This window comes from Syngnathus scovelli, chromosome 2 (genome assembly GCF_024217435.2).
Source record: "Syngnathus scovelli strain Florida chromosome 2, RoL_Ssco_1.2, whole genome shotgun sequence".
Lineage (NCBI taxonomy): Eukaryota > Metazoa > Chordata > Actinopteri > Syngnathiformes > Syngnathidae > Syngnathus > Syngnathus scovelli.
This window is the reverse complement of record NC_090848.1, coordinates 5,167,606-5,191,931: the sequence shown is the minus strand read 5'-3', so window position 1 is coordinate 5,191,931 and position 24,326 is coordinate 5,167,606. Positions and strand designations below refer to the sequence as shown.

Below are 24,326 nucleotides of genomic sequence, written 5' to 3'. Positions count from 1 at the left end.
AAAGATGATGTACAGTGTATTATTGAAGACGAGAGGCAATGGCAGAGAAGTCATATGGTGGGATGCACGCATGTTGATTGGCTAAAACACAAGGTGAGGGCGTGGCCACAACGGCGCGTGGGTTTGCTTCGTTGACACAATTAAAACAACTTTATCTTCTCAGCCGAAACGCGTTTAATTGAGGAATACTTACACATTGGATTATGTGTTCATGTAGTCGCAATTGAGCCACGGTATGATCTCGCTTTGGGAAGAAAAATGTGACGTTGAAGATCAGCTCGCGGAGCGTTGCTTGTCCCCCGGAAAGGATTTACTACATCGAATCGCATCTTTTCAGGCTGGGAAAAGTTTTTGATCGTTTGCTTTTCTTCGCTTCCGTCTGTTTGATTCGGTGGAGTAAGCCGATCGCCTGTGCGTTGGGATTTTCCATGCAATCGTGCAGTGTGTCTGTCGCTGTTGCTGCCTGCGCTGCTGTTCGGAGTCTCGGCTCAGCTTCTGATGGTGGTGGTGATGAGGAAAAGAAAATGGCGGCGGGAAAAGCGAGTGAAACAGAGGAGGACTTTCCTACACTGACAGCCCAGGAAAGGGACAGTTTGGCCGGGATTGACAGGTGGGAATAGTGGGAACGTGCCCTCACGCGTAACGTGAAATCTAAGGGATATCTTAACCTGCATGTCTACATTTCAACCGAGGCGCTCCGCAACTAACGCCGAGCCACCTTATGTTGTCTTTTTGCTTGCAGCTCACTATTTGGATTTCAGAAGCTTCATGAAGATGGCGCCAGAACGAAGGCCCTGTTGATGAAGGTAGCAAATCGAAAGTAGATGCTATTTACATTTAAACGTGCTGGGATCATTTGGCTCGACCAGTCAAGTAAAATGCACAGCAGGGAATCGGCCCCCAAAGCTATCCTGCTTGCAAGCGGCCCTCCTGCATAAAAAAGCAGTTAGCCTATGTGTTAGCATGCTAGCTTAATAGTTAGCTTTCCTCATCCGGTGATCAGCGACCCTGCACCTGCGTCTTTTCTGCTGCGGCTGTGTTGTTTATAGTACACCGACATGTAGTTTACAACACTTCGCTGTCATTAAGTTGTTAATTCGTGTTTGTGTTGCGAACTACGGAGTGCTATGTTGCAGGCAAATATCGGCCGTTCCGCTCAGCGTGTCAGTGGACCTGCTCCGCTGTGACTGACGTTCTCGTAGCACCACAACACAACCTCGTCACGGTTTTATCCTGCACGCGACCGTTATGATTTTTCCCTCACTGAATGGAAAGAAGTTGCATGTGCTCATTGGGTGGTGTCCCGTCGAATTTAAACCCCAAAACAACATTGTGTGCTGAACCTGATCTGTTTGCACAGATGCAAGATCACGAAATCAAATATAGGTGCACAAAATGCCCGTTTTCGATTGACTTGCTGCGACGGGAGTTTAAATGCTGAATTGTCCTCGTGCACGCACTTTGTGACTTATGTGGTCGGGTTCGACGTTTCACATAACGTTTATAAATGGCTGTCCAAGATGGCGGGGACATGGCAGACTGGTGATGGAACTCTTTTGATGTGTCGGGTCGCGTGGATTTTCTGCGTTGAAGGCGTGTGTTTGCAGGGGCTGTCTCGCACATTAGTATGTGTTATACTTTGAGTATACCCTATTTATTACGTTGCGTTTGCAACGATAAAGTAAATGATCGGTCTATTCACACCCAACACACAAAGCCCAGAAATAATTTATTGGGACTGGTAATTGAATTGTGCTTAAGTACATAAATGTGAGATGCTCTCATTTGGAGGGAGCTGTCGACCTATCTTCTCGCTAGGTGGTGCAGGATACCAGGAGGGGCTATGACTGCTTAAGTCGTCACATGGAGCAGTACACAGGTCAGCAGCAGGCACCAGGCTTGGCAGGGAATACAGTCAACAGCCCCTGGGATAAATGCATGAGTTTGTGCAAAACTCTTGGGTTTATGGTTGCTGCTAAGTTAGAGCCAGGGCCAGCGCTGGAGCAGGTGCACACCTCATGCCTGAGGGGATGTTGTGGTTTTTTTTTCAGCTCCTGCATGTCACTTGCAAATTTGTGATGGCACACATCATTTAGAACAAGGCTCCATTTTATACTGCCGGTTTAAGTGGCCAGTTCCGTTAAGTGTTTTTAAGATGAACTCATGCCTATCTGCATGTCTATTTGCTGAAATCTCACATATACTGTACATATTTTGTTATTTTTTTCTGTATCACCTCAAAATATCACAAATTGGTGGCAAATCTTGGCTAATAAGAACAAAGAAATTGGTGCCAAGAAAATATGGTGCGCTAGCTTGGTTGAGAAACTTCAGCTACATCCACATATTTTTTAAACTGGATTATTTTTTGTGCTCATTCACGTTACAAAAATAAAGGTCACTTCTGATGTGAAGGGACTGCATGATGTGACACATCCGCACAAAACAAGATGAATACATAATTCCGAGGAGCATTTGAATGCAGCATAACTTTACACGCGAGTTGATGGAAATGACGGACAAATCCGAACAAGCAACACCCCCAGCCTCATTCGGGGCGGACGTGTGGAGACATTTTGGATTTCTGATTGAGACAACAGAGGGTAGTGATCGTGTTGTTACCCGAACGCTGCCCTTAACAGTTTAATTTATTTTTTATGACAGAGTAGACTGATCATAAAACAAATGTTTATTTTAATATTCTTGGTTGATTGAGATTAATTAGAAGTACCTTATTATTGAGGACTGATCTAAAGAGATGTTATAACATACATGTATACAATTGAGTCATGTACATGTTCTTAATATTGCAATAAAATCAAAACATTTTATCTGGAGGTTTTCAACAACTAAAAATAAAAGGCTTTTTTTTATATTTTCAATATTTCAACCGAACCAAAGTTTGAACCGAACCGTCACTTTAAAACCAAAACTTGAACCAAACCGTGGGTATGATGAACCGTTACACCCCTGAAACCTGGTGTGCAAAGCTAGCCCGTACATTTCTGTATCCAACAAAGGAGCTGGGAATCTAGACATCCATATAAGATCAGCTAAGCATAAAGCTGCCGCTAAAGGAGAAAGCTCCTCAAGTAAATTAACACTTTTTCGTCAATAAAACAGATGCTGCTGAAGGCAGCTTTGCATTTCACACTGTTAAACATCACAATGGCTACAGATCCATGGACTGCACTTCTGGCTGTTGTACTATTTTGTTTTACAGTGAGAGGCAAAAAGCAATTAACAGTTTAATTTCTATTTTTTGTGCTCTCCTCTGCTGTATAATTGTTGCCAGTATTGCACTGATCGTATAGTCTATTTTTATTCTATTATTGTTGCACTGTTCTGTTTAAACTGTGAGAAATAAAACAGTTTATATGTGCTTCAATACTCTCATGTCTGGCGCCACATATTTTATGCTTGTTGGCAGTTTTGCACGGGTACTTCAAATGTTATAAATCTACTTTTAAAGTTGCACACAAAGTTTAAAAAAAAAAGTGACCAACAAATATTCATTCTTATTGTCCTCATTTTTCATCAACCTAATCTGGTCACCCTAGGCTAATTTACAGCACTAATAAAAGGTGCATACAACATTTTGAATGTGAAGATCAAGTTTTGCATACTTGAGAAGCAAAACAAAACGTTTCGGATAAAGTTAGTCCCAATGATCATCGTCACACACACGTGGGTGTGGTGAAATTTTCCTCTGCATTTAGCCCATTGGTGATCTAACCCCCCAATTCCAACCCTTAATGCTGAGTGCCAAGCAGGGAGGCAATGGGTCCCATTTTTAAAATCTTTGGTATGACCCGGCCGGGGTTTGAACCCACAACCTTCCAGTCTCAGGGCGGACACTCTACTACTAGGCCACTGAGCTAGTTCAGTAACAGCAAAATTACAACCCAAAACACATACCGTATCTTCTGCACCATAAGGCGCTTGGGGTTATAAGGCATAGACTCAATTCCCGGGGGCTGTCAATTCTGTACTTAATCCACTCAAAGGTTGCACCATATTTTAGGGTGCATGTATGCCATGATTTACGGTAAACAAAGAAATGAAACGGGAGCAAGGCAGTGACTTCGGTTGTGCTTTATTCTACTATTTAACCATGTCCTCTTATGTAGTCACGTTATTGTTAATCAATATTTATATCCAAATTCATCAAAGTCTTCTGTATCCAATTTAAACAGTTAGGCAAGTTCGCCATTAAACATGACAAGTTCCCACTTGTCATTGTCTCGTCATTGTCACGTTATTTTTCGGCAATGATCCCAGCTTTCCAGAAAGCTTGAGTTGTGCCTCGTAACCTTGTCTCTCTGTCGATACCATTTTAGAGGGTCTTAATGCTGTTTGCTTTGCACAAAATGATTTATTTATTAATTGCGGCGGAGGTATGTGCTCTATGTATTACGTACAGTCCTCTGACTGGTTTACTGCTCCAATCTATGTAAAACGTTGCAAGTTGAGTATACTGTCATCTTATTTGTCTTTCTTATTGATTTGTATATAGTAACTTAAAGTTAGACATTTTAAATTACTACTATCCAAGCAAAGTGCATGACTTCATTTGACGTATGCGTGCATATGTTCCCCTCAGGCTGTCCGCTGCTACGATTCGCTTATCCTCAAGGCGGAGGGAAAAGTGGAGCCTGAGGTGTTTTGCCAACTAGGCCACTTCAACCTCCTCTTGGAGGACTACCCAAAAGGTGAGTTTACACTGAGGAATCTCCTTTTATTGATTCTTTTAAATCATCTGCTTCCTCTACTGTGTTTGATTCATATAATATGTAATCTCCGAATTACAGCATTATCGGCATACCAGAGGTACTACAGTTTACAGTCAGACTACTGGAAGGTAAGCCAGCCCCAACCATGCTTACATGGTTAACTTGAAAGTATGATGATGATGGACTTCATTCTGTTTTATGCATCTGAATAAGTCTTCTCATTACACTCAGAATGCTGCCTTTCTGTATGGTCTGGGAATGGTCTACTTCCACTACAATGCCTTTCAGTGGTGAGTTACGTTGAATGTTATTGTTTATATATATTGCCTGTTTTAATACAGAACCACATTAATTTAGACAGGTGATAATAATGCCCAAGATGTATGAGGCGGCAGTAGCTCATGTATTTGCAACGTAAAAAAGATCTTTCCCGAAACTACTATGTGTCGCAAGAAGTTTAGAATTGGCTCTGTAGAAATGTAGGGATTTTTTTGTGTGTGTGCCTGCCTGCTTGCATGCGTGTGTGTGAAATAATGATCTTTTTGGGGAATCATTTTGAGTCATTGCCTATAAAAAAAAATCTCGGCAAGATCTAACAGCTGAAATATGTGCCACCATTAACTGAATATGTATAATTAAAGAGGAAGTCAACCCAAAAAAGCTCTTGACGATAATGTTGTTTGTGCCTCACTAGTCTAAACACAGCATTCTGATTAATATAGTGTTCATTGAATAGGAGTTAAGCAGTATTGACTTTGAGGCAGACCAAAATACGCCTTCACTGTAGACCAGGGATTGTCAACCCTTGGTCCGCGGCCCTCTAGTGGTCCGTCGGTCGGATTTCAGTTATTAAGAAAGTTATTTTTTTCCCTTAGCTGTCACGTTCTTATAAACTTTTTTACCTTCACCAGGGCGATCAAAGCATTCCAGGAAGTGTTGTACATAGATCCAGGATTTTCCCGAGCCAAGGAGATCCACCTTCGACTGGGTCTCATGTTTAAAGTCAACACAGACTATGAGTCAAGCCTAAAGGTAGGCCCCAACCCTAAATTTGCAATGTGAATGAGTGGAAGTGCCTTATCTAATTTCTATCCCGCCGTTCTCTCACAGCATTTTCAGCTAGCTTTGATTGACTCCAATCCCTGCACTTTGTCCAAAGCTGAAAGTAAGTTCAGAACTCATTGTCTGTTTACTCAAAATGGTAAAGGGGTGTTTGTTTGATACATAGCGAAGCGGTGAAAATAATTTATAAAATACTGGAGGGGCTATCCCCGCCTTCCCTGTCTGAAGTAAATACTTATTTAGTAGAATATTTGTAGACTTAATGAAGCTTCCTCATTTCCCTTACCTGCCACTGTGCTACCTTGGAAGCTGCCATATCCATTTTTGCCCAGCTTGTGTGTGGGGGTGGGATTGAGTGTGTGTGTGTGTGTGTGTGTGACCGTGTGAGTATGCATCTCATTCCTCTTCTCACACGCACACACAACAAGGGCAGCCCCCATCCTTCTTCCCTCCTCTCTCTTCTCTCCCTCACTCACTCTATCTGCTGAGAGTCACTCAGGCAGTATAGATCAGACACTGCGGCGTTCCGCACACAAGAAGGTGCTGCCGGGTTGACCGCCACCCTTCTGCTCAGTTAGATTGTGGATAGTCGACCTTGGAATTCCAGTAATTGCACAGCTTTGCCAAATATGCCAGGACAAGAAGGAAGCGGAGCACTACTTCTGAAATTCCCTTGAGTGCTGAATCACCTAACTTTTTCTTTTTTTTTTTTCCTCTTGCAGTTCAGTTCCACATTGCTCATTTATATGAGATTCAGGTAAGTGTTTTTCTTGAGCCATTGTCCTCTCCAAAGGATGCAATTATTTTGAATTCATGTAAAGAGCTGCCACATATTGATGCAGCGTTATTAGTTAGCTTTTTTTTTTTTTTTTAATGGTACCCTAACTAGTCACAGAAACCTTTATTTTCTATTCTTTCAGCCAAGCGCTGACAAATGAAGGGGGGGATGCATGAGTGGGTAGCAAAGGCGGGAGGGAATAGGAAATTATTCTTAGCCGATCGGCGGGGTTGCCACGGAAACGACAGTCTGTCGCCCCCTTTTTTGTATGCCGATGGTGTCTCTCTGTAGAGAGGTAATGTCACTTTGGCTGGCTCTTAAAGAGTGTCACTAATACACCTTGCGCTATGTCAGAGCAAGCGCCAGCTTTATGGTGCATTTTACTGGCGGACTGGGGTGAACACGATGTTTTATCAATGCTTCAGAAGGAAAACAGGGGGACTGGGGTGTGCAGGTTAATGTTTCTTCTCAAAACCTCTTCACTGCTCCTCCCATCCAGAAGAGATATCGGGCTGCCAAGGAGGCCTATGAAAGCCTCCTGCAGACAGAGGATCTTCCTGCACAGGTGAAAGCCACTACTCTGCAACAGCTTGGTAAGATCCCCCTCAATGTGCAGCATTACAATCTGAGGTACACAGTCACTAACTACCTTTGTCACCCCAGGCTGGATGCATCACACAGTGGAGCAGCTCGGGGACAAAGCCAGTAGGGATAGTTATGCTATCCAGTGTTTGCAGAAATCTCTGGAGGCAGATCCCAACTCTGGACAGTCATGGTACTTCCTGGGCAGGTAGGTGGCACTCCTTTGTTTTACTTGATGTTGTAAACCGAAGAAAATCAATATTGGCCAACTGTTGCATTACTTCCACCAAGAAGGCTAGTTTGTTTATTCATTTATTTATTTATTTAAACTGAGCTGGATTAGCTGGAATTAGTGGGGAGGGGGGATTTAGGTACACAATGCCTCACAGCCTGTCTCTTGCAGGTGCTACTCTAGTATTGGAAAGGTCCAGGATGCCTTCATCTCCTATCGGCAATCCATCGATAAATCTGAGGCCAGCGCAGATACTTGGTGCTCTATAGGGTAAAGGCTTATTTCTCAATTGTCACATTGCAAACTTATCGTGTATGTTGAAATTAGGAACTCTGAACCCCTCCGCTTACTTTGTTCTATACTGTGTCATGGAACAGGGTGCTGTATCAGCAGCAGAACCAGCCCATGGATGCGCTGCAGGCCTACATTTGTGCTGTGCAGCTGGACCACAGCCATGCCGCTGCCTGGATGGACCTGGGCACGCTGTACGAGTCGTGCAACCAGCCGCATGACGCCATCAAGTGCTACATCAACGCCACACGCAGCAAGGCATGCACCAATGCCACCATGTTGACCCACCGAATAAAATGCCTGCAGGTGAGTGGAGAGAGATGTGCAGCAATTCAGTGACGGTGCATTTCAGCCACATGTGCTCCAAAAATTCATTCACCAATACTGCTAACTCGTCAGGTTTATATAATGTAAAACCCATCTGTAACACAGGCAGATTTTTTTTTTTTTTTTTGAACACACAATTTCTGACACATTGCCAAAAATAAGGAAAACAGTAAAGTGTCACAGAAAATCCATGTAGTGTAGGATATAGTAACACAAATTAGCCCCAACTGCAGTACTATGAAGAGCCATTTTCTTTCAAGGCCAATTTAATCAAACAACTGGCATCTGGGGTCCTGGGAGTCGCCGTGTCATGCCACTCCTACAATTGCTTTCACTTTTCTTGAAAGCAGTGTCATGTCTACCTTGTGCATGCGTCACAGTCCCACTAGTTTGTATCAAGATGGCACAGAGACTGCTTGCCCTCAAGGGTCATATTTGGGATTGTTGTTACTGAGAGTCAAGGAGATGCTACCTCCCCATTTTAACCACACATGGCCATAAAGCTCCAAAACCTCCCCTTCACTTGTATCATTGCTGATATAATTTTTTAGTATTATTATTTTTTTTTATTTTGAGGTCATCACTTTTATTTTATTTGTTTAATTTTAGCAAGAAATCATTTTGTGTTTTTCTTTTGTTTTTTTTTGTTTGTTTTGTTTTTCACATCGTTTTCCATTCCCCTAGGCTCAGTTGAGTAACCCCCAGCTCAGTAGCCCACAGAGTAAAACTAAAATGCTCCCTCTTATTGAGGAGGCATGGAGTCTACCAATCCCGGCTGAGCTCACCTCTAGGCAGGGAGGCCTGAGCAGTGCGCCACAGCAGGTGAGAGACCAGATGCCTCCCCTTTGACCTGAGACGCTCAAAACACATAATCCTAATGTACACGCCGTCATGCCTGTCAGCACATGCACTGTTGTGCACACGGTTGGGTAACACTTGTTCTTGAGCTCCACCACCCACAAAGATGTATACACCTGAAAATCTTTTATTACTGCCACTGCTGGCCTTTTTCAAAACCGTTTTGGGATAGCACCTCCAAATGTAATGTGGAGGTCACGGCTGCTTCACAGCGCCTGTTGTTTAGATGGTGAGGGAGTCTAGCCAAGTGTTACTCAGCCTCCCACCCCCTTTCTCTCCAGTAGTCAATCGGTTCCATCCATCTCTTGCCGCCAAAGTTGAACACTAATCTTCCCACTCCCTCACCTCACCACCCAAACAGAACAATATTTAGGTGGAAAACATTTTGTTGACAAATTGCTCCTGATCATTTTGACACTGTGACTGATTAAAAGTCAAGCGGCTGCTATCATGATTCTCACACGCATTTGATCTTGTGACAAGGTTGTGCTTGGTTCAGCCTCCAACCTCCAGCCCCCTCATATTCTATTGCTGCTTAATTTGCGCCTGTTTCACAGTAGGAACTTGTAGTATTTGATTACGCGTGATTGCTGCTGTTTTTTTGGACTGCGCATTGATGTGTTGTTGACCCAAGGTCTTTTTACTGGGTCTGAATGATCCTCAAATATCAATTTACAATGGTTATACATTGTGTTTTTCATGTTTCTGAATCTGAAGGGAGAATAATGTAACACAATTCTGGTGATGACATAACGGGGATTTACACTAGCTTGAAGTTCTCTTTTATAGGGCACCTGCACCTACGGTACTGTTGAATGCATTCATTGAACACACTCATTAATTCTGCGTTTGGGGTTCTAATGTACACATATTAGCAACAGCAATGACAAAGTTTACATGCAGTCACTATTCGGGTTAAGGTCAAAATTTCAATTTCTCAAACTCGTTGACATGATTGTTACTTGCACATTTCAATAATCCGATTCAAATGTCGAAGCATGGACTTTGTGAGCAAATACATATAATTTATTTGTACCCTCAATCAAACACATTAATGTCGCTCACTGCAACAATTAAGCAGCCGCAGTTCCCTCCTTGCTCCAAGCGCGATATTTTCTTTCTGCACCTATGAGTTTCGCCATGATCGCTTTTTCCTGGTTATGTATTTCAAGAATGTTTTGAAAATCAGCCAGAGCTAAGTAAACACAACATCGGGTTCATGAATCATCATAAAGCTTCATTTGCCCATCATTAGTAGTCACATCAACTTTCTATATTATTACTTTTGTAAGATTCAAGTTATTTCAGTGGGTTTTTCTTTCATTAATTGAGTTGTACACACGAGGACAAAATCCCACATGTGTACATTTGGTCCTGGACGGATCAATTTTATCACAGCTTGGTAGTGTCTTGCATTGATTATGTGACTGCCGACTGGTGACAGCAGGGTTTCATTCACTGGACCGGAGCCAAGCACCATCCGCTGAACAGGGATGGAGCTTGTTGCGATGGGGAAAATGTCTTAGCGAATGTAAACTTATCATTTCCTTTGTAGTAACAAGTCACTGTTCAACTTTTTAGAATATACAATATAAAATCTAAAGCCAAGTTAAAAGTTAAAGTCCCCAATGATCATCGTCACACACACATCTGGGTGTGGTGAAATTTGTCCTCTGCATTTAACCCATCCCCATGTGATTTTGATCCATCCCCTGGGGGAGAGGGGAGCAGTGAGCAGCAGCGGTGCCGCGCTCGGGAATCATTTGGTGAAGTTGAATTGCTGAACATGGCGGGCAGCAAACTGCAGTCTCACACATGGCTTGGTCCTTTTTGTAATTATATAAATATGTTACAGGTTGTAGTCATTTTGAGTTACCCTTTAGCTATTACACAACCCCATGTTAACCTTCCATCAGTGTCAAATTTCAGTACCTTGAAACGAATGGACACCGAAAAACCCGTACCTAGCATAACCTCGTACCCTCTGGGTGTTGTCATGCATAAGGTCCATTTGTTGTGTCATTGAAACAGCTCTCTCTAATTTGGTTACTTCTGGAAGCAAACCTCCCTTTTCTACCCAGGGCTGCTATGGCACTGTGATGCTTAAGTAAAACATCATAGTTTAGGGTTAGGGTTTAGCACAACTTAAACATGTTACAATTATTTCAATGTCAACATTTGTCTCTTTTTTTTCCCTCCCAATTTGTCTTTCTTTCAATCCTCTGCTTGGCTTTGTATTTTCTCTTGGCTTACTTAATGATTTATTTTGTTTTCCTCCCTAATTACCCATTTTCTGCATCTTTTTCTTGTCTTTGTGTCACCTCTTTAAACTCTTCTAACCATAATTCAATTGTCTTTTATTATGTTTCCCTCCTCTTGTTCCTTTACTCTTCCCTTGTTTCATTTTGCCTGCGCTACTCCCCGTCTTTCTCCCGTCCTCCAGGCCTGTAAACCCAACCATGCTGCAGAGGGTGGCGGTTCAGGTCAGTCTCTGCCTCCTCACGTGGCCGCACTGGGCCAAGCAGACGACCAGTCTTGCCCAGCCAAGAGGAAGCGAGCTTCCAGCCCCGCCAAGGTAAAAGCTTTTGCTATAAGTCTTGGTTCATTCTTTCACGCTGCCTGTTAGTGTGACTAATGTGGACTATTCTATTAATTATAAACAGGGAGATTCCTGGGTCACTAATCCAGTGCAGCAGCCCATTCCAAACTGGTACCTCTCCCCACAGAAGATGCAGGTTTGTTATTGCATATACACCATTCCATGTTTTTATTCTTCACCTCTGGTTTCAGCCCTTTTTTTTGTTTTAATTGTTATTTTCTGCAGTTATTGGAACAGCTACGGAGTAATCGAGCCAGCTTGAAACCTCCACAGCTGCAGATGTTGGAGCAGCTGGAAACTCAGTTCACCATGATGCAGCAGCATCAGGTAAAAATTAGGGCTGCCTCGATTAGGTCTGACTAGGCGCGGGAATCTTTGGGCCCCTGAATATTTGATATTACGATTCAGGGGCTACGATTCGATTGCAAAACGATTATCAATGGATTTTTAAATCATGCTGCTCTTTGCTGAATGGTTTGTTTGTTTGTTGGTTCAGGTTATCCCTGCCTCAGAAATGTGCATCAATCATCTACTGTTAGTGATTAGTCCACTAGCAAAAAAATCGTTTGTAGCAGCCCTAGTAAAAAATAATGACTTGTCTCTTTGTGCAATCTACACTAGCTGAAGGTTATAGTCAGGCTAGACCTCATCTATCACACGTGTTGTATGAATGTTCAAGGTGTCTTCCATTCCTCTTGTAGATGCGGCAGAATACATCAGGAGGTCAGGTGCGCCCCTCCTTCCCCAATGGCCCCACTGCCAATTGCCTCCCATCCCCTAATCCCAGCCTGCATCCCACGCGGCCCCATCTGGGACCTCATCGGCCACTGTGCCCCCCTCAACCTTTGGCCAATGGGCCTGCGGGTTTTGGGGCACACAGACACTCAGATACAGTCTCCCTTCCTGTGGAGGACAATAGTAGTAACAGTAGTAGTAGTAATAATAATAATAATCAGCCGGGGCCAACAGCCTCGGGGCCCAATAGAGATGTGCCTTATCTTCAACCTGCCGGCAGCGGCAACGCAGCACTGCTACCTCACACCTGCACAAGCACGCAAACACAGGACGCCACGCCACACCCTCTGCACCTTAATTCCTCTCAGGTAAGTTAAATTTTTGTTGCAGTTCGGAGTTAATCTTCCCCAATCATTATAAGAGACGTGGGCCGGGCTCCTTCACTCTCCCTCGCCTGTCTGAGCTGTGACATTCAAAGCCGAAATTAATTATTTTCACAAAGCAGATGGAAAATTAAATCCCTCGGTACTAGGACAACTCCATGAATGTAAATCAATTGTGAGAGAACAACATTGGCATGTCTGCAACTGGCGTGTTGTCAAACGCACAGCAATTCCATTTTGTTTTTTTAAATGTTGTCAACTATCAGTGGCTGGGGCTATCATGACGCCATTGAATAGAACAAAAAAAGTGAATTGTTCAATAGGGTGTGCATTATACCATGCCAAATGTATCGATTTGATACACATGTTGCATCCCTAGCGTACATGCTCTATCGTTACTGTATCACCATTGTCTTGCATGTAAAGCTCTGTAAAAATGCTTCGTTTTTACTGAACGCATAGTAAGATTGTTATTGTCATCAAGATATCTGGTCCATATCACACAGCCCTTTTATGAAATATATCGCTGTGATTGCCTGGCAGCCAGTTCGGGGTGTCCCCAGCCTGGGTACACCCTGAACTGGCTGCCCACCTCTAGTGGTCTAATCAGTGCTTGTACCCTTCCTTCAGGTGCTGCAGAAGCGATCCGTTCCTCTTACGGGCTCCAATACTGAGGGAACCACCTCTCACCCGCATCCCCCCAGCTCCATTGCTCCCCCACAGTCCAACAATCAGGTTGGACATTCAAACGCTGCAACGCCACAGCAACAGCCAGCGCACAACCACCTACCATCCCCTCCCTCTCTTGCCCCTTCCTCTACCTCAAGTGGGGCAGCACCCAATGTGTCCGCTACCAAAGATGGCAACACTGCAGCCACCCTTGTGACCGCATCCCTTGGTAATGGCAGTTCTGAGGGCAGGGTGCCTTCGCCATTGACATCAGCAGACGGCAAAGTGGCGCAGTCTAACAGCCTGGCTTATAATAGCCACCTGGGGGAAGAGGGCAAGGCAGCAGAAGGTGGTGAAAAGCAGAGCCTTAGCGCAGACAATCCAAGACTATCTGCCCTGCTGGCAGGGGAGGTGGAGGGAGGTGAGGGAAAGCCAAAAGGGACTGTATCGACGACATCTCCCAACAAAGTCAACAACATCCACCCTGTGGGCTTGCCCTCAACCCCCAACACACAGGGAAGCTCAGCTGCCTCCTCGCCTGTCTCTGTCATATCCACGGCCACACCCTCGCCTAAATGTTTGGAACACACACAGACAGGCAGCCATAGTCCCGCCACACCTATAGCAACCGCACCGGCTGTCAATGGTAACGGCAAAGGGGGAATCTCGGAGGACTCTCAGAGCCCGATCAAGGCTGAACCACCTGCTGTCGCTGGTCTCAAGGCCACGCCACCCCATGGCTCGTCTTCATCATCGTCATCGTCTTCATCATCATCGGTATCAATCTACCCCAGCTCCACAGACGTGCTGAAGGCCTGCAGGTGAGACAATTGCGTACAATTAATGTTATTTTGCTACTAGCTCCCTCCAGTGGTAGTTTATAGTCAGCAAAGCATGCAGAAATAGTTATGTAATTGCGAGGCACTGTTGCTATGCAGATATTTTGCATCACAATATGGTAACAATTATTTTGTTGTTTTACTCAATAAAATTGACTGCATTTGTGTATGCAGAAATCTGGGCAAGAATGGGCTTTCTAATAGCAGCATCCTTCTCGACAAGTGCCCGCCGCCACGGCTGCCCCCTCCTCCTTTGCCAGCCCTGCCCAAAGACAAGCTCAATCCACCAACTCCCAGCATATATGTGAGTAGCAGAAATATTTCACCTGACCCGCCTCGTGATATGGACAAAATTATTCATCCCTATATCGATAGCCATTTTGTACACTAATGTTGGCCACTCGTGCGAGGAAGCTTTGAAAGGAACAAGAACCTCTCCTTTCTTTACAAATGGCGCCCTTGTGTGGTAGACGACTGGATTACATCAGCACGAAGAAAATACGGATAATAGGCTTGTAACTAACTACTACTGATTTATCCTTCCTCGATGTACTGTCTTCGATGTCATGAAAAATACACAACAAACAATGACGAAAAATATCCTAAAACATTTACCATTGGTAGAAATTCTTATATTACATTGTTACTGCTCAAAGAAGAAATTACTGTAATAAGTTACTTTTGTAACTTAGGTTTCTTTTTTAACGCAGTACCCCAATACTGTTACTAATGACATTTGTCAAAACTTCCACAAAAAGGCGAGTAGCTGATAAATCTTGGGTTCATAATAATTTGAAACACTGTAAGAATATTTTTTTTCTCTTGACACCGTTGTTCCTTTTTGAACCAGCTGGAAAACAAGAGAGATGCTTTCTTTCCACCATTGCACCAGTTCTGCACAAATCCCTCCAATCCTGTCACTGTCATCAGAGGACTGGCTGGAGCACTCAAACTGGGTAAATGTTGAAATGACTGTGTGATGTTGTGATGGAAGCCACACCACTTCATATGCATGCTACAGCCAACCGAAAGAGATTGTATTTACCATCTATCTGTTATTCTGGATTTGATGGTTATCTGCAGACCTGGGCCTTTTCTCCACAAAGACGTTGGTTGAGGCCAACCCAGACCATTTGGTGGAAGTGTGGACCCAGTTGTCACAACCTGCGGATGAGAACTGGGATGTGACGGGCACTAAGAAAATGTGGCGTTGCGAAAGTGCTCGAGCCCATACAACCATCGCCAAGTATGCGCAATATCAGGCTGCTTCTTTCCAGGAGTCTCTGCGGGTCAGTGACGAGATGGCACACCCAAGAAGAATCATCATTTTCATTCATAAAGATAAGAATAAATATCGGATGCCACATTTAATGCAAATGTCTGTTTTTTCCTAGGAGGAAAATGAAAAAAAGGCACTCAAGGAACCCTGTGAGGCAGAGCCAGCTGCAGAGAGGTACAAAAGATTGGAAACTAAATACGAGAAACTTTTTTTTAGTTTTTTAAGTTTAGTTTTAAACAGGAATGAGAATTTTTTTAGACTTTCTAAGTTACCATTCTCAAGATAAGCGCAAAACTTAAATTTTCGGGTTGCGGGAAGGGGGGTGTTCTTCACTTCGCTTTTGAGTGGGAAGGGAACGAGAGAGACAGAGAGAGTGACTAGCAGGTTTTTGTTTGTTTGTTTGTTTTGGCTTGTACATTGTCACACATTCATAACAATTTCGTTACTTGCACTGCAAACACATGACTTGCTGAAAAGGGAAGCGGGATGAAGCAAATCTTATCGTGTCCCACCTCAATTTCAACTAAGGATTTGAGTGGAATTGCCATTTAATTTGTAGTTCTTTTGCAACTGCTAATGTTAGCATTAGCCCGGGCTAAATTGGCTGAGCACGTAATGTCATTAATTTGTCATTCTCATCCTTGTTTAAGTTACTGTGATATAGTAGTTTGTATAATGTTTGACTTAGCCAGAGTCGTTGAAAATAGTATGTGCCTGTGATTTGGCAGTGTTGTGCGCAAAAGAAGAGGACCCTTAAAGCACATCAAGTTCGGAACAAACATCGACGTGTCAGACGAAAGAAAGTAAGTGTGACTGTGATTTTTCCAGGTGATCTGTAGCCTGATTGAAATGGATCTGGTTTTAAAGACACATTCCTCTCCTCACACCAGGTGGAAGCAGCAGCTCCAGGAACTCAGTAAACTGCCAGCGTTTGCTCGTGTCGTATCGGCTGGCAACCTGCTCAGCCACGTGGGCCACACCATATTGGGAATGAACACTGTTCAGTTGTACATGAAGGTCCCGGGGAGCCGAATAGCAGGTTAATTCAAACAAATGGATCATGTTTACTATTTCCTGGACCAAGGAGGTTGTGGATATTTTCAGGAATATTTCTTATGTTTAATTTTTTAATTTTTTTTAATTAACTGTAGGTCACCAGGAGCACAACAATTTCTGCGCAGTAAACATCAACATTGGGCCTGGAGACTGTGAATGGTTTGCTGTACCAGAAGCCTACTGGGGTGTGATGAGCGACTTCTGTGAAAAGTAAGGCCTGTGCTTTGTTTTCAAGTAGCAATGGGTAAACACTTTAACCTCTTTTTTTTTTGCGCTCTTGTCACTTGCACCCTCAGGAACAATATCAACTTTCTGATGGGCTCATGGTGGCCAAACTTGGAGGACCTGTATGAGGCTGATGTGCCCGTGTACCGCTTCATCCAGCGCCCTGGTGACCTGGTATGGCTCAACACGGGCACTGTCCACTGGGTGCAGGCCATTGGCTGGTGCAACAACATTGCCTGGAATGTCGGACCCCTTACAGGTATGGGGCCTCAATGGCACACTGAAAGAACACAAAGTGCCCTACCTAGTTTTATTGTATTTTTCCTTTATTCATTTATTCAAAAAGCAAGCAGTTCTAGCTGAGTTTAACCTTAGTGAAAGAAAATTGCCTCTAATAAGGTGTAACCTTTGAAAATGGCATTCATGATTTCCAGCTGATCGTTGACCTTTTCAGCTGATTGGCCTCCATTTCCTTACCATGTGGGGTTACTTTACAAACACGACTGGCACCTTTCTTTTTTTTTCTTTCTTTCACGTGTACTCAACAGCTGCAAGTTTTAATACAAAGCTGCTGATGTGCAATATTGATGTGCTACTGGAAACCATAAGCTGGGCATTGCCTGCAGTTGCCAGAGAGCCAACAATCGTACTTAACAGTACTGTCACCTAAGATCAGTTTGATTCAAGTAAAACAGTAGTCCTCCATATAATTATTCAGATTTAAAAAAAGAAACTTCCAATCCTAACTTGAATATTCTAAGGCTGCTTATTTTCTAATCAGAGCATTAACATCAAATAGGCAAAAGTATAAAATAGGATTGTGCAACCGCCTCTGGTTGTTGCATTTTTTTTTGACATATTGCTTTGACTGTGTTTTTAAGCCCATCAGTACAAGTTGGCAGTGGAGCGTTATGAGTGGAATAAGCTCCAAAGTGTGAAATCCATGGTTCCTATGGTGCACCTGTCTTGGAACATGGCACGTAACATTAAAGTGTCTGATCACAAGTTGTTTGAGATGATCAAGTGAGTCAGTCTTTCACACATTTAACTGCCCTACCGTTGCAATTGATTATTTTTAAAACAGTGTTGACCGGAACCTTCCCATCTAATGCATTCTTCACAGGTACTGTTTGCTGCGGACGCTGAAGCAGTGCCAGTGGGTGAAGGAAGCATTAGCGACAGCTGGCAAAGAAACAGTTCTGAGGAACAGAACCAGAGACGAAGCGGCCCACTACTGCACCATCTGTGAGGTTCGTAAATGTGCGATACTTTGAACCACTGTCACCTCTTGCGCCGTCAACATCCTATGGCAGCTTGGCTTGCTCTGTGGTAGAATAATTTTTCATCTTAATATTGGTTAATTTTAATACATTTTTGAGAAAGGTACTGAAGCACCAATCTCAGAGAATATATGCAACCATCAATTTTATTATTGTGAATAGGGTGACTTTAGGTTGGTATTTAGAGTTAGCACTATAGGTTGAGCTCCTTTCTCATTCATTTGTCTGTGTAAATTGCATGCTCTTCAGGTTGAGGTGTTCAATCTGTTATTTGTACGCCGTGAGCTCCTGTCCAAGAAGCAGTATGTGGTCCACTGCCAGGACTGTGCTCGCAAAGGCAGCGCCACACTGGATGACTTTGTGGTTCTGGAGCAGCACAGGATGGAGGACCTCATGCAGGTCTACGATCAGTTTGCATTAGTAAGTCCACCTATTGGTTTACTTCATTGACTCAACACGTCAGCTGAAGAAAAAAAGAAAAAATGTGGTTGTGGGAAGGCCATGCACGCCATGTCGTTTTTTTTACATAATAAAAAGAAGGGGCAGCTCGGCGGCGCACTGGTTAGCACGATCACTTTGTGCGTTCAGACTTAAAAGTGTAAATCTCATTCTGTTTTACTAACTTGAGCTTGTTTGTTCCTTTCATCTCATCCCTCCATAGGCCCCTCCTCTTCATTCATCTTCATCTTGACATTAGGAGACCCATGACTTTTGGAGCGGAAACGTGAAGCCAATTTAAAAAAACACATCTATGTACACGGACCCCTTTCTGATATTCAGGAACGCCAAGGCCGTCTCTACACCTTTGCCACCACCCCTCTCCCCACATGGACGGCTGGAGGCTGAGGCTACTGCGTGTGTCTGTCTATGCAACCTATTTGGTCCACCACCCTCCCCCCAAAATGGGGGCAGCACCAAGATTGCTCACAGGACTGTTTCTTCCTCTACCCTCTCAACCCTCTTTAATGACAGTGGCTCAGCCCATTTCAGTGGAAGACTTAATCAAAAATGGTTTGGAGCAGGAATAGGGGGGGGGGGGGGGGGGGGGGGGGGTAGTGTTTCTTTTAATGCGTGATGAAATGTTTTGTAGATATTTAACTGTTCATAACTGGCTATACCACCCTTAAAAGACTACTGACTTGACCACCTTATTGCCCCCCTTTTTCTCACTCTCTTCTGCATCGAGGCTTTGGCTTTTGATTTTTAACAATTTCCCTTGAATGTCTTTTTCCCTAAGGGGCAGTAGCCTGCTCTTTGTCTATGCTATTTTGAGACTCGGTATCTTCACAAAATTTTTAACGTGATTTTGTTTTCTTTCTCAGCTTTTGTTTTGTCTTGTTCTTTTCCAACTGTTTTTTGTTAGGTAAGTAAAAAAAAGGAAAAATCTAGTTAAAAAATCTAAAATATACTAGCCAAGTCACAAAGAAAATGGGTTGCACATAGACTTATGAAATAAAGTTTAATTTGTGATTGTTTTGTTGTTTCTAATCTTGATGTAAATTTACACTATTTATAAATACATATTTATTGCTTGAAAATATTTGTTGATGGAATGCTGTTATTTTTTTCCAGAGTACCTGCCATTAAATTTGAAGGGGTTTTGTCATTTTAACACAACTCCTCTTACATTTTCTATATATAAATAAAATTGCTTAGCAAGCATTGTACAGAAACAAACATTTAAATTTGTTTTATTGTTTGAAGAATGTTTTATGAGTCAATAAACACAAAGTTGTCAAATCATCTGCCTCTGCTTCCTACAATATAGGACATGAATTTTACTAACAAAGCCAACTGTGCTTTCTTAAAGTAATGTCTGAAACCCAGCAGACAATGTAGCTGTAGACTGACACACAGAGTCCTACAATGTATGCCAGGTCCAGAAATTACCCAAATGTTTCCCTCAATTGGCATCCAGTTGTGTATTCAAACCTTCCATATGTTGACCAGCAGCCACAGAAATTAGAACAACCTGGAACCATCTTGGTAAGGATCCGGAAGGATGTGGTGCCCAATGGAGACCCAGTAGCCAGATGTAGCTGCTGCCAGCCCCACAGGATCTACACTGACTACTGAGCAAGCATGGGGTATCCCAAGAACGGTGGGTCAACCTCCACCCACGAATGATGAGAACCATGGTATGCTGGAGCTCCATTGGTTGTCAAAGGGAGGCGGTTGCTGCTACATGTATTCACCTGAGAAGCTACAACAGAACACGATGAGCAACTGTAATTATGGGAAAATGAAGCTTCATGAACCAGTTGTTGTATTCTTTGGCTCCTCGAGATGGCAATGTTGGTTTAAAGTGAAGGTTTTAAGAAATTGCCCATCATTAGTAATTACTCCCAATACAGTAACTTTAAGTACTGTAGGACATCCTATTGTGTTAAAGTTAATTTCAATACATACATATACAATACAACTTTATCCATATAAAGCATTTCACAACAGTTGGAGCTGTAACAAAACGCTTTGACGCATGAGGCACAGGCGGTGGAGTTTTGGCGTTTCTTTCCTGGTGCATTTTTAGTTTGAAGCCTTTCTGGTATCCTGGTGAAAAGGCACAAAGGAGACAATTTTAAGCAAGGCAAATATACATTTTCAGGAATGTAAGCTACTTCATTTTGCACCAACATAACACAGTGACAATGCGGGTAAGGGTGCACTCCACACTAAATATGTAGCTGCAATAGCTCTTAAAATATTATCCAATTTCTTCCACCTATATCTATTTGTAAAATATGGCAGTGATCCAGCAAAGAGGTATGTGAACTCTGCTTGCCCCAGACCCCCCCCCCCCACACACACACACACACACAATTAAATCCTCACCAGCTAACAATGTCTCACTGTGTCCCTTCGAGGTACACAGACAGTGAGAGATGGAATGCGAGAAGAAACCAGTCGAGTGATCCGAGACCTTCTTCCTTCCTTCCTGTAACTGCCATCTTCAACTCACCTACACCAATGCCTCAGCCTTGGCAAGAAACAAACAGGTGGTTCTGACTGCTAATTCTAACATGGACAATTATCTGCTCGCCTGTTCCATGATCACGAAAGATTAGATTGAACTAGACTAAACAGCTATGCACAAATGCAAACACGTGCACACAAGCACACTGTCCACTCACACATTGATTGCAAATACCGTCCTTGTGATTGGCTGTCGCACAGCCAATGGAAATGCTTAAAGCTACCCATTCACAAATAAACTTGGGTAATAATGTGATATAAATCAACATTCTAAAATCACAATGTCTCTACTGATGGAAATCAGTAAGGAATTTATCATTTTAAATTGCCTGATCTGTTACTGATATTTATGATTAATGACGAAAGTAGTCTGTTAAAGGGACAGAGATCACACTTTGCAAACTGGCCACCAATTTCTTCACGGGAGGTGCAAGCAAAATATTATCACAAATGATTCGTAGTATTCCCTTAAGTGATTAAGTGCATTGCATTTTTTACACATGCTGTAGTCATTGATACAGAGAATTAGTGAGCTGGTGATAGTTTCCTTTGCCCCTTGCCAAGGAAACGCGTGCAGCCAACATGGCTCACCCTCGACCAAAATTAGGTGTTGCCTCAGTTCGAGAATGTACTGTGAAACAGCCTAGCAGAAATTGGTGCTACCCGTTTCCATGGAAACGGCTCGCAATTAACACAAAGTGCTGTTCAGGGGGAAAAAAAGGGGAGAGAAATACACGGTGCAGCCTAGATGCATGTGCAAGTGTGTGGGATGCTGGCCTGCTTTCAAGACATGAGCACTAATGGAAGGTGGATGTAGACTGGAAGAGAGGCTCGTGCAGATGTCAAGGTGCTCTTTGGCTTTGTCGAAATCAGATGGAACTTTGTACTTTCCCTCTAACGTGCAGTGTTGTGTGTTTGTTTAGCTGGTTCATGCTGCTTTACAGTGCACTTCAAAAACAAAAGGGGCATCTGTTGCATGTGACATTGACATTGCTCCAATTCGGAAAAAGATGCCAAGAGGGCACGCTTTCAAAATCCAATAAATAGAAATAATTTTAAAAAAAACGCGCAAACCAGTATTGATTTTAAGATTTGCTCTAGGATTGTTTGCACAAGTATGTACAGCTTTGTCGAACTCACTAACATTCCTGAGTTTTTATTCTGAAATTTGAATGATTGAGCCTGAAAAGTGAGCATCGCTGTGATGCAACCTTCCTTCCTTGCTTGGGTCGACAACAATTCGTACGTGTAGGCGGCAAAAAAAATGCTTGCCATCATTTCCACAGAATATGGACAGATTTGTACGTAACACGCCTACACGATTGGCACAATTTCCTGCTCTTCAATGTGGCAGCTAGTAGCCGAGAGTGCACAGGTGCACATATGCTGAGAGCAATTATGGAGATATCGTCGAAAAAAAAACATTTTAGCAGCGTAATCTGACAGTCGATTGAATACCGTAATTGTGATTAACAAGTGGGCGATTACAGTTCTGACGCAAACAGAACAACGCGCAAGACTCTTATGCAAAACACCCATGACATTTAACATCAGATGTTTCCTTTTTTGTGTTGAGAACATTTAATGATCTTATAATTTAATCAATGACTAGAGGGATCGTGTAAAGCCGAAACATTCCACATCACTCCAAACGCATAAATTTAAAGAATTAGTATGTCATAGCTTCTTTTGTGTTAGACGTTTTCACAAAGCCCCCAAAGTGTCTACAAAAAGAACTGAAAAGACAAGATGGTCAGCTTCTAACAACAGTCTTCTGCATACCAACAACTTTTACTTTTGAATCCAAAGGTCCAAAAAAAATGCAAATGCAGAAGTCATTTGACTAGTTTCTCCTGATCAAATGCATCAGCTGGGAGCTTATGAGCATCATGTGAGACGGCATCATGTCAGGAGCTCCAGTAATGCAGTTAACTCAAAGAGGAAGGCCAGGAATGTATCCTAAACTCAACCCCTTGTCCCCCCCATGCCCTCCCAGTCATGGGATCTCCGGTGGGTAATCGCATACCAAATACAAGAAGAATTTGGACCTCTCTCTCCTCCCGAGCAGACAGGGGCTAACCCCTGTCCCCGAGCTTCCCCTCTTTAAAGTCAAGCGAGTGCTCTGGAAACACACTGTAAACATCCTACAGTGAAAATAATAAACTATAAAAACATACAACTTCTTAATTTATGGATTAATATATCTTGAAATCAATTTATGCGCCAGCCCTGGATTACCAAAAAAAAACAAACATGTAAAATATAACTATACCAACTTTTGGGCATTTCAATAATTTCACAATCAATACAGCCACATTGAGCACTATTGAAGATTTTCAGCTGACAATATTAAGTGTAATTTAAAAAAAACAATCAGATATAAATCCCATATGAATTCAAGTCACTAAAATAATTATTTTGCTTTGTTCCCGATAAATGGCAACAAAACATTATCAACAGAACATTTGAAATGTCACGCAGGAAATTAGGGAGAGATTTTCGTAGGGGCGGGGCGGACTCAACAGGTAGTCTAAAGGTTATTTATGACTCAAATTGTTCTTTCTTGCATTAAAAAAAAAATGACAATACATTTCCGTTTTCCCGAATTTCCGTACGTGTGCACCCTCGTGAGTTTGTGCGTGTGGCTTTGGACCACACACTTTGCGCACACCCTCCCCCAATGAGACCCCCCCCCCCCCCCACACACACACACACACACAAACACACACATGCACTTGGCCCACACACACAAGCTAACGATTTCAAGCATTTAAGTAAACATAAAAGTACAACATTGAAAAGATAACAGGTATGTCATATGCAATTTGATCAACTAAACGACGACTGAGCGCAGTATTTTTCCCCTCCACGCATGGAGCAACGTTGGTCTCCACAGTCACCGCATGGTCGAGACACAGCGTGGCCGAGTTAGTGAAGGTCGGCTTCAGCCGAGGTTAGACGGCTGAACCGTGGGCGTGCAGGGAGCAGAAATCAACAACAAAGAAATGTTTTGATTCCCTTCCATTGCGGATTGTTGAGTTGTGCAATCCTCGCGCGACGCGTGCGGTCGACGGAAAGATGCGGAGGAACGAAACAAACTGTTCAAACTTCTCTACCCGCGGTGACTCTTTTCCCCGTTTGTCGTGTCTGTCTGCATGAGAGTGCGATCAACACTTACCGATGTTGTTGTCCGCGTGTCCTGGTGAAGGAGTGCGTGTTTGGCGCGTGTCAGCGTGTGTGCTGCTTCCACGTAATCGCAGGGATTCTTCAGCTGCTGCCTATTTGGTGCACAAACTGCGGTGCGAGGACCTCCGGCGGCCCCGGGGTGGAATAAACTGCACGTTCTTAAATGAGCTTTTCTCAAATGTTTAGCGAGATGATTCATCTTCAAACTTTTAAAGATCAATAACCAACTTAAAAATATA

The 24,326-nt window shown here is 43.1% G+C and overlaps 1 protein-coding gene and 1 long non-coding RNA gene across 3 annotated transcripts; one reads left to right on the top strand and one right to left on the bottom strand.

The window, feature by feature from the left end:
- Positions 1-93: 93 nt before the first annotated feature.
- LOC125987995 (lysine-specific demethylase 6A) lies at positions 94-19,671 on the top strand. Of its 2 annotated transcripts, XM_049752687.1 has the most exons (30): positions 94-610; positions 743-806; positions 4,604-4,712; positions 4,812-4,861; positions 4,965-5,023; positions 5,645-5,765; positions 5,844-5,898; positions 6,518-6,552; positions 7,073-7,166; positions 7,237-7,363; positions 7,559-7,657; positions 7,765-7,984; positions 8,690-8,827; positions 11,307-11,438; positions 11,527-11,598; positions 11,688-11,789; positions 12,164-12,565; positions 13,211-14,070; positions 14,263-14,392; positions 14,939-15,044; positions 15,172-15,377; positions 15,483-15,541; positions 16,096-16,170; positions 16,258-16,406; positions 16,519-16,633; positions 16,720-16,907; positions 17,530-17,671; positions 17,772-17,898; positions 18,178-18,348; positions 18,590-19,671. In XM_049752687.1, exons 1-30 carry the CDS (start codon positions 429-431, stop codon positions 18,617-18,619), a joined length of 4,419 nt encoding a protein of 1,472 aa, XP_049608644.1. In that variant the 5' UTR covers positions 94-428; the 3' UTR covers positions 18,620-19,671. The 2 variants fall into 2 exon arrangements, with proteins under 2 accessions (XP_049608644.1, XP_049608645.1); XM_049752688.1 differs by lacking the exon at positions 8,690-8,827.
- On the bottom strand, positions 19,604-23,582 carry LOC125987998 (uncharacterized). The gene is made up of 2 exons (XR_007488197.2): positions 20,761-23,582; positions 19,604-20,478 (listed from the first exon to the last, which is right to left on the bottom strand). It is a non-coding gene; the product is annotated as an uncharacterized lncRNA (long non-coding RNA).
- Between the last annotated feature and the right edge of the window lie 744 nt (positions 23,583-24,326).

Bases quoted from the DNA above. Each gene is read 5' to 3' on its own strand.
- LOC125987995 (XM_049752687.1), top strand. From the start codon at position 429: ATGCAATCGTGCAGTGTGTCTGTCGCTGTTGCTGCCTGCGCTGCTGTT. The intron at 807-4,603 runs GTAGCAAATCGA...TGTTCCCCTCAG, and splicing joins CGAAGGCCCTGTTGATGAAG to GCTGTCCGCTGCTACGATTC. The intron at 15,045-15,171 runs GTAAATGTTGAA...GGTTATCTGCAG, and splicing joins GGCTGGAGCACTCAAACTGG to ACCTGGGCCTTTTCTCCACA.